Below are 17,536 nucleotides of genomic sequence, written 5' to 3' on the forward strand. Positions count from 1 at the left end.
TCTTGTGTACAGTGGCCTTTCTCTCTGGGACACATTTGTAGCATATGGCTTGCATTACAGACATTAATTGTTGAAGTTTCACGTCGATGTCTGGCGAGGAGAGACATTTAGGCCAGTTTTGTTTGAGGATCTCTTTCTCAATTTGTTTCCAGTTTGCCTTATGGTAGTTCAAGCTGGAAAGATTCTGAGGATTTCTTGTAGGCTGCATGTCCGTGCTCTCTTTTGGCCCGTACATGGTCAGCTCAACTAGTTAGAGAGAGAGTTAGTCTAGATGAGATGCAGTTTGGGTTTATGCCAGGGAAAAGTACCACTGATGCTATATTCCTGGTAAGGCAGCTGCAGGAGAAATACCTAGCCAAAGATAAGCCCCTGTACCTGGCTTTTGTTGACATGGAGAAAGCCTTTGACAGGGACCCCCGATCCCTTATCTGGTGGTCAATGAGGAAACTAGGGGTAGATAAATGGTTAGTGAGAGCTGTGCAAGCCATGTACAGGGACGCTGCTAGTAAGGTGAGGGTTGGCAACGAGTACAGTGAAGAATTTCGGGTAGAGGTAGGGGTCCACCATGGCAGACTCACTTTATCCCATTCATTTTCTTTATTCAGCAACCTTTCATAGTGGCGTCTCCAGACCTCTCTCGTTGCATCCTCATTTAGCGCAAGTGAACCATTTTCTATGCGAACACACTTCTCTCCTACCACATCACAATTCTCTCTCACACACTGTCTTGCAACATGAAACACCTCCAGTCTTTAGTCCTCATAGCGCAGAACATTGGCAAATTTTTTCTTATCTGCTACCCCTCTGGTTAGATAGACCTGTCTCCTAGCTTCCCTTTTGGCAGTCTGATACAATTCCCTGCTACCACTATACTTCCAGTCCTTCCAAACCTGTCTCTTTTCTCTAATAGCCCTACCTACAACATTGTTCCACCACCACATTACCTTGGGACGAGAGGGGACTTTGCACCAGCCACAGATCTGGTCAGTAGCTCTCAGCAGGTTGTCCCTTAGAAACGACCAGTTGCCTTCTACCCCATGAGATACTCTATCCCCTTCTACTCCGTCAAAGGCTTCAAGTAACATGTCCCTAAATCTCTGTCCATTCGCAGGATCTTTAAGCTTCCAGATCCTTCTTCTCCATGTTAGTCGTCTTCTGGTTGTCCTCTCAGTCCTGATCCTAAAGTCACTAACTACCAGTCTATGTTGCGGGGTACATTCTTCGCCTGGGAAGGTTTTGGCATTAATAAGCAGCCATCTCTCCCTTTGCCAGGCAAAGATCTAATCAATTTGGCTGGTATGTTGGCCCGATCGGTAGGTGACTAGATGGCTGGTAGGTTTCCTGAAGTTAGTGTTGCAAATCATAAGATTATTTGCATCGCAGAACTCCAGCAGCCTGGTTCCCTCTCGTTGCGAGAACTATAGCCATAGCCTCCATGTACACCATGGAAGCCCCCAGCATGTCGTCCAACGTGACCATTGAAGTCACCAGCCACAAAGAGAGGGTCTCTTGTCCATCGTCAACGAGGTAGTCTGCAGTAGAGTGTCATAGAATCGGTCTTTCTGTCCATCGGGTAGCCCCGGCTGAGGAGCATAGGCTGATATAATGGTTGCTAATCCATGATGAAGCACTAATCTAATCTTAAGTATTCCGTCACATACTCTGATTACCTCAATTACTTACTATATATATATAAATATATATATATATATATATATGTATAGGCGCAGGAGTGGCTGTGTGGTAAGTAGCTTGCTAACCAACCACACGGTTGCGGGTTCAGTCCCACTGCGTGGCATCTTGGGCAAGTGTCTTCTGCTATAGCCCCGGGCCGACCAATGCCTTGTGAGTGGATTTGGTAGACGGAAACTGAAAGAAGCCTGTCGTATATATGTATATATATGTATATGTGTGTTTGTGTGTCTGTGTTTGTCCCCCTAGCATTGCTTGACAACCGATGCTGGTGTGTTTATGTCCCTGTCACTTAGCGGTTCGGCAAAAAGAGACCGATAGAATAAGTACTAAAAGGTGGTGCTCCAGCATGGCCGCAGTCAAATGACTGAAACAAGTAAAAGAGTAAAAGAGTATATATACATATGTATATTATATATACAGGAACATGTAAAATTAGGTGTGGATGTGAGTGAGCTAGGTTAGAAATCCCTATCTCAAACGCTGTGGTTACTAGGGCAAAAACCCCACACTTTGACAAGTTTATATATATTTATAGAGTGGTTGTATACTGTCAACTTAACGTGACAGTAAGGGAATGTCACGTTAAGTTGACAGTATACAATCACTCTATCGCTCCACCACCGTACATATCTCTATGAGATATTTAGAAATTTAATATTTCTGATATATATTTATATATATACAAAATAAGAAAATGGAGAAATATGTCCAAATCAAATATCAACTACCAGATAATACCCAATCACATACTTTATTAAACCACCACATAAGAAACTTTAAGGTCAAACATAATAATATAGAACAAAACAGTGTACATAAAAGAGTAATATATTTATATTCTCTTATACATATTGTACTTATTGTATCATATTACTCCTTTATGTACACTGTTTTGTTCTATATTATTATGTTTGACCTTAAAGTTTCTTATGTGGTGGTTTAATAAAGTATGTGATTGGGTATTATCTGGTAGTTGATATTTGATTTGGATGTATTTCTCCATTTTCTTATTTTGTATTATGAATTTGTGGTAAAACATTTTACCTTTGCCCATATAATACAGTAAATGAATTAATTGCATCGCAATTCTTAACATTTATGCATTAACTTTGTTGGGTACTTCACTAGCAGTATATTGAATATATGTTATCCCATGGAGGGTTGCATTTACAACCTCTATCTCAATTTGTAACTATTTATATATATATATAATATACATATATATTATATATATATATATATATCACTTTGATCACCTTGACCGACCAGTCCGTCGAGCGTCCATTTGACACCGCTGGTCACAGCACGCTGTTCACTCCTTGCTGGATGGAGCTGCGCAGTTGTCAAGCGGTACTAGCTTAAGGTGACCTTCTCTATGCACTGGTAAGAGTGTGGTTGTTACTTTCTGTTACTTCTTTTCTGTTTTTTATCACCACATTCTTTGCAGATTTACTCATTGTGAATGGTGGTTCTTTGACGGAGTGAAGTCCGCCACCCACAAGTTACAGGTTAGTGAACATACAAAGGTGTGCTAGGAATCTTAATCCTAATTTCCAAATCTTCACCTTCTATCAATGTTCACAGAATACCACAATGCAACAAAGGTTGAATAAAGAGGCATTTTTCATCAATAAATATCTACCCCAACTAAATATGAACATACAACTCAATACAGAACACCACTAACCCTTCAATTAAAACCACTAACCCCTATACACTCCCTACACCATCCACATTACAATTCTATATTCAAATCCAGAGCTACTTACCTCCCTTACAAATAATCTTTTTCCTCAGGAACAATTAGACCTGACACCGTGTATTAGCCGGTGTTTATTAAAAGCATGTATATATACATTATATATACGTATTTATATATAGAACTCATACACACACATATATAAATTAACCCAATAAATATCTGTTTCATAATATTTGTTCTCATGATTGTGTGGTGGTGGTAGAGATAATAATTCTCTCTATGAATGCAGACAGACGTAGAGAGAGAGAGAGAGAGGATGTAGGAGAAAGAGTGAGAGCACTTGTGAAGGTGGTGGGAGAAAGATAGTAGACACTGTCAAACGTCGTTATAGAGAGAATGTGAAGGGAAGGGTGGAAAGAGAGAGAGACGGAGGAAGACAGGCAGATAAGAAAATGAGAGAAGCGAGAAAAACTTGTCAAAGTGTGGGGTTTTTGCCCTAGTAACCACAGCGTTTGAGATAAGGATTTCTAACCTAGCTCACTTACATCCTCACCTCATTTTAAATGTTCCTGTAAATTTTGGAGTGAATCCGACAGGATCTAGTGCCCTTTAACCCGTTCCAATGCCAAAACCAGACAAACAAACAAACTTTTCGCATTTCAGATTTATAGATATTGATATATATATATATATATATATATATATATATATATATATATAGATAGATAGATAGATATATACACATTCTGATTTTCAAACCTATTTATCGATAATGTTGATTTTCAAACCTATTTATCAAATGTTTATTATCAACAATGCCGTCCCTAGTCAAATTTCCTCACACCGTTTTATCACTACGTGTTCCTTGACCTCTCTCTCTAACTAACCCTATCTCTCTCCCTGTTTCTCTATGTCCCCCTCTTCCCATAACCATCATCGCCATATCTCTCTCCCTAGGTCTCTCTACGCCCCCCCCCCCGCTTCCATAACCATCATCGCCATATATAAAAGAGCGATCGCATTATCGTTAACCCCACTCGCTTCAAAATATCTAAAGACGAAATACGCACAGATCATGATTGGCTAAAGCTAAGTGAATTGTTCAACCTCGCTACGACTACCTTCTATCTTGCACTTATCTTTATTCTTTCACTATTCTTCAATTTCCATCTCATTGTATTGTTCCTCATTCTTTCAGTATTCCCTCATTACCCTGTCTAGCTCAAACATTTTTTTCGTTTAGTCTTGCCACTCTGATTTTTCAAACCCATTTGCTAGCTCCGATCTTACAGAACCTTACTAACCTACGGTTTTACAGAACCTTACTAAGCCACGATGTTATAGTAGTTATCAATAATGATTATTATTCCCTCTGATTTTTCTGATTTTCAAACCTATTTATCGATAATGTTGATTTCAAACCTATTTATCAAATGTTATTATCGACAATGCCGTCCTAGTCAAATTTCCTCACACCGCTTTATCACTACGTGTTCCATGACCTCTCTCTCTAACTAACCCTATCTCTCTCCCTGTTTCTCTATGTCCCCCTTTCCCATAACCATCATCGCCATATCTCTCCCTAGGTCTCTCTATGCCCCCCCCCCTTCCATAACCATCATCACCATATATAAAAAGAGCGGATATCGTTTTAACCCCACTCGCTTCAAAATCTAAAGACGAAATACGCACAGATCATGATTGGCTAAAGCTAAGTGAATTGTTCAACCTCGCTACGACTACCTTCTATCTTGCACTTATCTTTATTCTTTCACTATTCTTCAATTTCCATCTCATTGTATTGTTCCTCATTCTTTCAGTATTCCCTCATTACCCTGTCTAGCTCAAAATTTTTTTCGTTTAGTCTTGCCACTCTGATTTTTCAAACCCATTTGCTAGCTCGATCTTACAGAACCTTACTAACCTACGGTGCACCCGCCCTCCCACCCCTACCACACATGCCGGAAGTTCCTATCTTTGCCATTCCGGGGTTGCTTCCCATGAAGACTGCAAATGCTCTCACCATCCCTACCCCTCCCTACCCCTAGTCTCGACCTATGTAAGGTAATGTTCATACAGTGCAAAATATGAAAGGCTAGTGTTATGCAGGTTGTACTGAAGGCTATTACTACTTCATTTCTTGCACATGAATTCTGCCAAATGCGAGCTTTCTTTTCAGGTACACGAAGCTACTGTCCACCGTCCAGGGTCTCTAGAGCCCATGCCTCCCACACCCTCAGAGTTGGCACCTTCACGTGGCACTCTGAAAGGTAGGTCTGGTGAGATAGTCGAGATGCTTGAACGGAGATGTGTGGATATATGTTGCATGCAAGATATAAGGTGGAGAGGAGGATCAGCTAGGTTCCTCACAGGCAAGGAACGCAGGTACAAGATTTTCTGGGCAGGGAACACTGACGGGGTTGGTGGCGTGGGTATACTTATCGCTGAGAAATGGGTAGATAAAGTAATTGAGGTAATCAGAGTATGTGACAGAATACTTAAGATTAGATTAGTGCTTCATCATAGTTTAGCAACCATTATATCAGCCTATGCTCCTCAGTCGGGGCTACCGATGGACAGAAAGACCGATTCTATGACACTCTACTGCAGACTACCTCGTTGACGAACGACAGAGACCTTATCTTTGTGGCTGGTGACTTCAATGGTCACGTTGGACGACATGGGGGGCTTCCATGGCGTACATGGAGGCTATGGCTATGGCTCCCGAAACGAGGAGGGAACCAGCCTGCTGGAGTTCTGCGATGCAAATAATCTTATGATTTGCAACACTAACTTCAGGAAACCTACCAGCCACATAGTCACTTACCGATCGGGCCAACATACCAGCCAAATTGACTACATCCTTGCAAGGCAAAGGGAGAGATGGCTGCTTATAAATGCCAAAACCTTCCCAGGTGAAGAATGTACCCCACAACATAGACTGGTAGTTAGTGACTTTAGGATCAGGACTAGGAGGACAACCAGAAGACGACCAATATGGAGAAGAAGGATCTGGAAGCTTAAAGATCCTGCAAATGGACAGAGATTTAGAGACATATTACTCGAAGCCTCTGACGAAGTAGAAGGGGATAGAGCATCACAGGGAGTAGAAGACAGCTGGACGTTTCTAAGGGACAACCTGCTGAGAGCCACTGACCAGATCTGTGGCTGGTGCAAAGTCCCCTCTCGACCTAGAATAACGTGGTGGTGGAACAATATTGTAGACAGGGCTATTAGAGAAAAGAGACAGGCTTGGAAGGTCTGGAAAAATGGGGGTAGCAGGGAATTGTATCAGACTGCCAAAAGAGAAGCTAAGAGACAGGTTTATTTAGCCAGAGGGGAAGCAGATAAGAAAAAATTTGCCAATGTTCTGCGCCGTGAGGACCAAAGACTGGAGGTGCTTCGCGTTGCAAGACAGTGTGTGAGAGAGAATCGTGATGTGTTAGGAGAGAAGTGTGTTCGCATGGAAGATGGTTCACTTGCGCTAAATGAGGATGCAAAGAGAGAGGCTTGGAGATGCCACTATGAAAGTTTGCTGAATAAAGAAAATGAATGGGATAAAGAGAGTCTGCCGAATGTTGATCCAACAGAGGGACCAGCTATCCGAGTTGATAGTTCCGTGGTAGCTAAGGCAATTAGAAGCATGAAGACAGGAAAAGCCCCAGGCCCATCAGGAATCACTGCAGAGATGCTCAAAATGTCTGGTAGTGTCGGCTATAGCCTAGTCACCCATATAGTTAATCAGGTGATACACAAAGGAGGCATACCCAATGACTGGTGTAGCAGCATAATAGTCAACTGCTACAAAGGTAAAGGTGACGCCCTAGATACAAATAATTGCAGAGGTATCAAGCTGTTGGATCAGGTGATGAAGGTTACGGAGAGGGTCATAGCCCAACTAATTAGAGAGAGAGTTAGTTTAGATGAGATGCAGTTTGGGTTTGTGCCAGGAAAAAGTACTACTGATGCTATATTCCTGGTGAGGCAGCTGCAGGAGAAATACCTAGCCAAAGATAAGCACCTGTACCTGGCTTTTGTTGACATGGAGAAAGCCTTCGACAGGGTCCCCCGATCCCTTATCTGGTGGGCAATGAGGAAACTAGGGATAGATGAATGGTTAGTGAGAGCTGTGCGGGCCATGTATAGGGACGCTGCTAGTAGGGTGAGGGTTGGAAACGAGTACAGTGAAGAATTCCGGGTAGAGGTAGGGGTCCACCAAGGCTCAGTACTCAGCCCCCTCCTATTTATCATAGTCCTCCAGGCAATAACGGAGGAATTCAAGACAGGATGCCCTTGGGAGCTCCTCTATGCTGATGAACTTGCTCTAATTGCTGAGTTGCTATCAGAACTGGAGGAGAAGTTTCAGGTGTGGAAACAAGGATTAGAATCGAAGGGCCTCAGAGTCAATCTAGCTAAAACCAAAGTCGTAATCAGTAGGAAGGTAGACAAATCACAAACGCCTTCAGGTAGATGGCCCTGCTCGATCTGTAGAAAAGGTGTAGGTAGAAACTCTATAAGATGCACCAAGTGTAAGCTATGGACACATAAGAGGTGCAGCAATGTCAAAGGAAGGCTAACTAGGAAGATGGTTTTTGTATGTGGCAGATGCTCAGGAACAATAAACACTGAAAATGCTCTGAGACCAACTTCCGTCACTTTCCAGGGAGAAAAACTAGAAATAGTTGATAGTTTCCGTTACCTAGGTGACCAAGTCAGCAGCGGGGGCGGCTGTGCTGAAAGTGTAACTGCTAGAGTAAGAATAGCTTGGGCAAAGTTCAGAGAGCTCTTACCCCTGCTGGTTACAAAAGGCCTCTCGCACAGAGTGAAAGGCAGACTGTATGATGCGTGTGTACGAACAGCCATGCTACATGGCAGTGAAACATGGGCCGTGACTGCTGAGGATATGCGTAAGCTCGCAAGAAATGAAGCCAGTATGCTCCGATGGATGTGTAATGTCAGTGTTCATAATCGACAGAGTGTAAGTACCTTGAGAGAAAAGCTGGACCTAAGAAGCATCAGTTGTGGTGTGCAAGAGAGACGATTGCGCTGGTATGGTCATGTGGCGAGAATGGATGAAGATAGTTGTGTGAAAAAGTGCCACACACTAGCGGTTGAGGGAACCTGTGGAAGAGGCAGACCCAGGAAAACCTGGGACGAGGTAGTGAAGCACGACCTTCGAACTTTAGGTCTCACTGAGGAAATGACTAGAGACCGAGTCCTCTGGAAGTGTGCTGTGTGCGAGAAGACCCGGCAGGACAAGTGAGTCCATAACCCGTGGCCTTCTACTTGGGATGGAGCCAGCCTACGTATGCATACCTTCCTTCTTGGGACACAAAACTCTACTTGTGAAGACCTGTTGAGGCAAGTGAGGATCAGAATCGAATCGATCAATGGAAATTGCAGATGTGTTACCAGTGACGGTGCATGTCGATACTCTACTTGTGAAGACCCGTTGAGGCAAGTGAGGATCAGAAATGGAAATCGATCAATGGAAATTGCAGATGTGTTACCAGTGCCGGTGGCATGTCGAAACTCTACTTGTGAAGACCCGTTGAGGCAAGTGAGGATCAGAATGGAAATCGATCAATGGAAATTGCAGATGTGTAACCAGTGCCGGTGGCATGTAAGAGAACCTTCCGTTTCGTGACCGTTGCCAGCACCGCCCCGTTTCGTGTCCGTTGCCAGCCTCGCCTGGCCCTTGTGCCGGTGGCACATAAAAAGCACCATCCGTTCGTGGCCGTTTGCCAGCTCTGTCTGGCACCTGTGCGGGTGGCACGTAAAAAGCACCCACTACACTCACGGAGTGGTTGGCGTTAGGAAGGGCATCCAGCCGTAGAAACACTGCCAGATTTGACTGGGCCTGATGAAGCCTTCTGGCTTCACAGACCCCAGTAGAACCGTCCAACCCATGCTAGCATGGAAAACGGACGCTAAACGATGATGATGATGATGATGATGATGATGACATACATATACATACATACATATATATATATATATATAGATAGATAGATATATACACATACATACATACACATATATATATATATATATAGGCACAAAGAAGCCAGCGCCATTTTGAAACAGCGAGATCTTGACTGCTACCATTGCTATATGCGAAACAAAACGAGATCTTGCCTGCAACCATTATTTAAGAAAAAGACAACAACATTTTTCCTCTCATTCTTCTCACGCTGACGCCGAGAAGACACTTTGAAGCCAGGAGCTCACAGCAGACTTTTGTCCTGCTATGATACCACATGCATTGTCTTCAGAGGGTATTGAACCTCATGTGTATGGGAGAGAAGGCTAACTACACAATGCTGTGAAGATGGTTACTGAAGGCAAACCCCTTGTACAAAGCACCAGTGAATAAATGACTATTGAATTTACTCTGCCTGAGAACTTCATTCTTCGTATTTCCAGCTCCTTGAATCAACAGAATAATTAGAATGGAAAAAGAAGATACCCCAAAAATATCATAAACACCTTCCTTCCGTTATACTACTACACCAGAGAATGGGTAATGACATCCTTCCATATAACCTGATTAGTGACTAGTCCATAGCCTACCCTGCCAGATATTTTAAGAATTTCAGCAGTAGTTTCTGATGGACCAAGAACTTCTCTTGCCTTTGAATTTTTAACTGCTTTATCTATTATACTGCTGTTTACTAGAATTGGTCCACATTAAATGAGGGAGGTGGGGGGGGGACAAAGTCTCTGAACTTGTTTTCTTTGAGATGTGTAGCCTTTGCACTTTTTTTAATTTCTATTTAATACCAGAATGTGAATATAATCAATTATTGATACTTACTTAGTGTTTCCAGCAGTATTTAAAATAATATCTTCAGCATGAGCACTAAACAAAACCTGAAAATTCCAAAAGAAATCACATGAATTTCTATGAAAAATTTAAGCATCAAAATAATTAACACACATTTCATTCACATCATTTTATTAGAGTAGTGGAATTTTAATGCTTGAGGTTCTTCTTGCTATAAACTCCTTATGGCATAAGCCTCTTATCAAGATACAATCTATAATTTTAGAAGTCTTTGAAATTGTAAAGCAAAACTCTCCCATTTTTATAATTCAAGCTTTTTTCAAAAAATTAACTTACAATTAAACCATTAAAGATTGACTTAGATTACATGAAAAAATTATTGGAGTAGAAACTGTGTATCTAGATGCTTGACCAAATAATGATTCAAATTGATGGTATCTATTTTAACAATTTTGATATCAACCTGCTTGAGACTACTCTACTTCTATGATACAAACTTCCTGTTTTAAAATGAGCTAAACTAAAACTTCCCATCAAAATTTCATGCTAGTTTATATCTCAAACACACCAGCTCAGTAAGGACAAAGTTATTTTTCTAAATTCTATATTATTTTCAAAATTGATTAAAACAAAGACAGAGTATTTCGACAGAAATATGGTAACAAAAATGTTAAGCTAAATTAAAATCTATAACAATGCTACAAGCAGCATTTTACTGTTAAAAAAAATTTGTGGAACATTAATATATATTGTAATGCCCCTAGACAGAAAAAGTATTAGGGATTTTAGAAATAATGATGAACTTTGAGTTAACAACTCCACTAACTACTGAGCAAGTAAGTTATATAATGTTGATAGGCAGTCAACAAGCATGGAAGATTACAACCTGCCAATAGGAAGTGGTAAAGCTACAGAAACAACGATGAAGAAGATAAGCCTTTGGGTGTAAACAGTTAGTGATTGATGCTTTCAAGTGGAGAAAAGAGGCTGAGTTGTTAAAGATGGTGAGGTGGTAATAGTTATAATAATTCAGTCAGAGGAGGAGAACTAGGGTCCATGACTTTTGCATGCTCTCCCAGACTGATGGGACTAATGTGGCTGATACCTAGCTTAAGCATCTGTAGGTCAAGGTCTGCAGGAAAATAGTCTGGTTTGAATGCTTGCAACAGAAGTAAAAGTTTCAAATAAATATGCTAATAAACTGATTATTGATTTTAAAAGGACAAATTTATCAAGAAAAGTGACTTACAGTTCCATGACCATTGGCTTCAAAATAAATCCCAATGTCATATTCCTGGGCTTTATGGTGTAGATGTTTAACACCAGTTGGAGTACATGCTACATCAACTTTCTAGAAAATATAAATAATATAAATAATTGAAGGACTATTTATTTTCCATTAAACATACACAGACAACCAACAATGACAACAAATCAAGCTAAATTAAACCTTCCTTGGATGTTTTTCAGTTTAACAGTGGACAGCATAGCTACAATTAAGGTGAGATGTCAATGGCAGTAAATTATGCTCAGGTACTATCCTTGGTATCATAGATCTGCTCAAGCAAAGACTATTGGACAAAATCAACAGCTCTTTTTCTTCTCGTAGCCTTGCTCAATATCACTGCTAAATCTTCCTTATATTTTCTATCTTTAAAATATAGATAACTTGTTTTAAGTTCAAAATATTAAGAACAGAATACTCAACAATAAAGATGGAATTAATAATTTTACAACTGTCAACCAAACTATTTAGTTATATCTGAAAATAGGATGAGTTGGACCTGAACATTCCTTTTCTGCATTTGATTGACAACTCATGAGCCATAAATTTACTAAAACAGAGTTTACTTGGAATAAATTTTATTCCAACTATTAACAACAGAAATATAGTTACAAAAATAAACAATACAGGGAAAGGTAATAGCTTACAAACACAATATGAACTTACCAAAGTTTTGCATATATAGTCCATAGCACTACCATTGGAATAAGCAGTCAAGACATTCCCAATATTCAAATCAATTTCAGAAGTATTAAGAAGCTGTTTTAAATAAGTACTAACCTGAAAATATGAAAGGTAAATTATAAAAAATGTAATTTCTGAGGATTGTTGTGATATCAAAACAATTATCTATCATTACTCTATTCTGAACGAACAGCAGCAGTGAGAAAGGGTCACTCTCAGTTTATGAATAATAATACTTAGATTAAATTCAACTTTTTACTTTTCTTTTTACACTGATAACAAACAGATAAATCAAGTTTTATGTCTGAATAACAGATAGTAACCAATCAAATTACATACTTTACAATATTTGACTTGGTATCTCACGGATGCTTGTTTAAACTTTGTATTTTATTTATAGTCATGAAAGTACTAGTAATATGCCATTTCATTAAATGCCTAACCTTTACAGAACTCTATGTTAAGACTAAAAATTAGTGATTTCGTATGAACAATAGCACAGAGGGTTATGTATCAGGTATTAAAGCCGATTTCCAAATTCAAATCTTGTGCATAAGTTGACTTCATATGCTACAACACAATTGAAAGAAAAAAAATTAGAAAATACATCCCTCCTTTTAAGGAAAAAGGATTTAGATGGATAGGTTGTATTCCATCTAATGTGACTCTATTCAGAAGGCTGTAATATAATTTGACAGGAAACCCAGTATAAAGAATACATAAACAAGGCTGTGACTTTAAATACCTTTAATGTGGTTACATGTATATACACAAGCTGAATGATATTATGAAAATGATTTGATGCATGGAGGCCATGGTCTTCTGTGTGTTAGCTCTTATCTGCTACTGGCATATGGTGTGAGAGAGAGATAGTTAGGTTACGTCTTCACAGTCTCATGTCCCGATGCAGAAAGAGAAAGTCCTAAGGGCTCGTACCAGAATCTCACTCTCTAACGCCATCTAGTGAACTTGTTTGTTTAATCCCGCTGTCAAAGGGGGGTAACTGCGCCTATAGAGGTCCCCCCCCCACTTAGACCGGAAGCAGTTGATTAAAAGTAGTGTAGGCAGAGAAGAATGAACCATGGCAAAACAGTTGTATGAACAATTAAAATTGAAAAAAAAATACAATGTGAGTACATACAAGGAAAACGTTCAGCAAAGAAAGGTGTCCAATCAAATAGAACAAAGCATATATGTACAATGATACAGAAAGAGAGAAGATACGAATGCAGTGTCTATAACAACATAAGTCTATTCTCCAGAACAATTACTGATGAGGCAAAGTTAAGAAATGTAAATAGTGTGAGATAATTTCTTCAGTCAATGAACTGATCAGTCTGAACGTGTCCTGTAAGGTGAAGAATGCATTTGTGTAGTTGGTGTTTTGGCGAGCAGAGGTGGTGCTTGCGGGGGTGCAGTGTTTGTGGCATAAATGTTTCGGTAAAGGCTTTTTTTTACTCTGTCAATAGAGACAGTCTCTTTTTTTTCTGTGAAAGTCGACAGTGAACAGTTTCAGTGTTCTTCTAAGAATGCGATAGGGTCCAGTTAAGGGAGGTGTGAGCGGTCCCTTGACAGCATCATTTCTTACAAACACGTGGGTAAAGGTAGAAATATCTCAGGGTACTACAGAAGAAATAGACTGGTCACGAGGAAGCATTGGTGGCAAGTCAGCAAAGAATGACCTGAATCACGTGATGTAAGATGTGGAGGTCTGCATTTGGTAAGCCGACGGGCGCCAACATTTGTCCAGGAAGTGCTATGGTGTGTCATACATGAGCTCAGTGGAGGAGTAGCCTAAATCCTCCTTGACAGCTGAGTGGCACTCCAGTAGAACAATGGGGAGAAACTTGGACCAACGATGAGGGTCAAGAGCCATGCGAATTGTGGCTTTAAGTTGGTGGTGGAATCATTCCACCATAACGTCTGTAGCGGAATGGTAACTTGTGGTGTGGATGTGCTGTACCCCGAGCATTCTTGAAAGCTCACAGAACAGACAAGCTTCAAATTGGCATCCACAATCAGTAATAATTCTAGAGAGTACTTTGAAGTGAGACATCCACCCAGAGATGAGTTCTCTGGTGACTGTTTCTGTGGAAATGTCGAGAGGGATGGCTTTAGGCCATCTAGAAAAGCAGTTGATGCAGGTCGATATATAAGTAAATCTGCAACTGAGCAGCCAAGGACCAACCAGGTCGATGTGTATGTGACAGAACCTGGTTTCCAGTGGCTGAAAGTGTCCAAGACATGCTCTCATATGACGATGTGCCTTGGAATGCTGACATGGTAGACAGGCACGTGACCAAACAGTAATAAACCAATGAATATTTGGCCAGAAAAAGCAGGCTAAGATGAGCTTTACTGCGACCACAATGCCAGGGTGTGACAGTGAATGCAGTGCTTCAAAAACAGAATGACGGTGACATTCAGGAACAAAGGGTTGTGGTGACCCAGTAGAAACATCGCAGAGAATGGTTCCTTCAGAAAAAGGCAGAGGCAGGTGTTCAAACTTGCAACAAAGAAACTGTGGTGAAGAGACATCCAGAGGGTCCAAGGAGGTCAGTAGCCATAGCAACCAAATCAATCAAAGCAGGAGATGACAATGCACTGATAGGCAGGCGAGATAAGGTATCAGGGAGTGGGTTGTCGGAGCCAGCAATGTGGCAAATATCACTAGTGAACTGTGATATGTAGTCCAATTGCCTTGTTTCTCTGGGCAAGTACCGGTCCATTTTGGCAAAGAGAGCGAATGTTAGTGGTTTGTGGTTGGTGAAAATCATGAAATCTCTACCTTTGAAGGTATAGTGTGTTTGGTAAAGAACTCTTAGCAATTTACCTGGTGGTGAAGCATTTCTATTATCTTCTCAAGAAGATAATAGAAATGCTTCACCACCAGGTAAATTGCTAAGAGTTCTTTACCAAACACACTATATCTCAATTTGGCATTTTTCAGCTAGCAAGAGAAGGCTAATGGCTGGCTTCAGCTGTTAACAGATTGCTCTAAAACTCCGGCAACAGCTGATGATGACACGTCAAAAGTAAGTGATAATTTTGCATCTGCAACAGGATGAGTGAAGAAGGATGCTTGAGCAAGGTCAGCTTTGATAGATTCAAAAGCCTGGATAGCTGTAGGAGACAGCGTTATCTGGGAGTCTTTTTTTTCATTGATGTTTCAAGAGATAGGTCAAGCGAAGCAACTTTTCTGCACAGTTAGGAATGAAACAGCGATAATAGTTAATTAAACCAATAAAATTTTTGAGCTGTTTTAAAGAAGCAGGGGGAGACAAGCGTTTGATTGCTTCCACTTTAGAGGAAAGCGAACAAATACCATCGGCATCAATGAGATACCCCAAGAATTCCAAACTGGTAGAACCATTTATAAACATATGTTAAGTTAGTATATAAATATTTAACTATTTCTATATTTTCTGTCCCTCTATTGTGTAAAATTTTGATTGATACTGTAAGTATTCATAAATATTCTTCTTAGTATTCATTAGATTAACCCTAAATTTTATCTGTGTATATATATATATATATATATTAAGGTATGTAGAAAAATACAACATGGACAAGAACGTATAACTCATAGAAGACGATACAATAAACATGGACAGGACATTCGAACCCCTCAGTCTTCAGTCAAGAACCGGATCATCGTAGTAATTTCGGCTGATTAATCTTGAGATTACTAGATCACGGCCAGCCCTCCAAGAAAAACTAAGCTGGAAGCGTAGATTTCCTGGAAGAAGGATCGAATGCATACGAACACCAGGACAGCAAAGGGACAGATATAAAAAAAACAAAAAAACAATAATGGAATACAGAAACATGAAATACAGAAGCATTAACGGTGAAAACAACAAGTGTCTTACGACTGATAACAAGCAAACAAATTTTTTCTCTGGCGCATTGGAAAAAGCCTTTTATAGCGGCGGACGAAGAAAAACGATGTTAACACGACGAGGGTCAGGAGCTGAAAGGCAGATTTCGGCCAACAGTCACGTGACAGAGAAGAGGGAAAAGAAAAGAAAGAGAGAGAGAGAAAAGGGGGACAAAACGCAACAAAGAGAGAGAAGAGAGAGAAAGAAGGAATCAGAGAGGAGAAGGGATGGGTGTCGAAGAATGACCTGTGAGTGCAGAGCGAGACAAAGAAATAGGAGGGTAGTGGAAGACTAGACCAAAGGATCAGAGGAAAGAGAAGATGAATAGAGAGAAAGTAAAAATGAGAGAGAGAGAGAGACAACAGAGAGTCGTACCAATTATTAAGAATATGTGTTCACATTAATGATAAAGGGGGTACGGGGCGCCTGGAATATATGTTAAGGTATGTAGAAAAATACAACATGGACAAGAACGTATAACTCATAGAAGACGATACAATAAACATGGACAGGACATTCGAACCCCTCAGTCTTCAGTCAAGAACCGGATCATCGTAGTAATATATAATTATATATATATAGATATATATATATATTAGCATTGTTTTATAGTAGGTAAAATTGTAGTAATATATGATAAGACTTCCCCTGTCCCATTAGCATTGGTCTGCTTAATATCAGCCAAAATCTTGTTTGAAGTATCTTCTTACTGAACCAAATGGCTTTCCTTCAAATAAATCGTGATTTATGACTATGCCACTTAAATTGTCTATCTACTTTACCCCACCCCAAACTGATACTGCCTTCTGTCTTCTCTCAGATTTGATAAACTAGCCTATAAATTAAAACTGACCCCCACCCCCATAATAATAGAAATAATCAGTGAATAAGCAGTGTCTTTTTTTGAAAAAATTTCAGTTATAACTGTGATGTTGTTGGTAAAACATGCTATTCGTGTATCTCCTTATCCTCTTGGAGATTTTGGATAAAATTATACTAATAAGTGTCTTCAAATTTAATTAAATTCTATGGCTTTTGTGCAGCTGAAGATTGCTCTACATTTTAAATTGATGTAATGTTTGCATTGTTCAATTAAATGGAGTGGCATGAAACGATCGTACTGCATTACCCCTGGATATATATATATTGTTGTTGTTGTTGTTGGCATCCTTTTTGTCTCAGGAGACAATGGAGTTGCGCATAAAATAATCTAGTCCGGCTTTTACATTTCATGTCCTAATACATCTCCTGCTGTTGCTGTGTAGTCCGATCCTCGACAAAAACTCCCTCTGGCAGGTGCCACAAATGTAGTGAAGACTTTGCCTGGCTGGTTGTAATGTCATAGTTTCTTATTAACATCTTTTCTTGTCTTTCCATTTCTCCTCTCTCCCTCTGTCATTCCTTTGTGTTCCCTCTTTTATGGTACGTCGCCAATCTCCACAGTTGCTAATATTGATGTCGCAAGCATATATACATACATACATACATATATCATCATCATC

The 17,536-nt window shown here is 40.1% G+C and overlaps 1 protein-coding gene across 1 annotated transcript in view; it reads right to left on the minus strand.

Annotated features, from left to right (window-relative positions):
* Positions 1-12,281, minus strand: part of LOC115226501 (phosphoacetylglucosamine mutase) — a 28,509-nt gene extending 16,228 nt beyond the window's left edge. The window contains exons 1-3 of the mRNA XM_029797499.2: positions 12,136-12,281; positions 11,434-11,535; positions 10,215-10,270 (exon numbers count right to left, since the gene is read on the minus strand). Coding sequence (XP_029653359.2) covers positions 10,215-10,270; positions 11,434-11,535; positions 12,136-12,159 — 182 coding nt within the window. The 5' untranslated portion in view covers positions 12,160-12,281. The remainder of the gene's footprint in view (positions 1-10,214; positions 10,271-11,433; positions 11,536-12,135) is intronic.
* Between the last annotated feature and the right edge of the window lie 5,255 nt (positions 12,282-17,536).

The sequence above is a fragment of the Octopus sinensis genome, linkage group LG2 (assembly GCF_006345805.1).
Source record: "Octopus sinensis linkage group LG2, ASM634580v1, whole genome shotgun sequence".
NCBI lineage: Eukaryota > Metazoa > Mollusca > Cephalopoda > Octopoda > Octopodidae > Octopus > Octopus sinensis.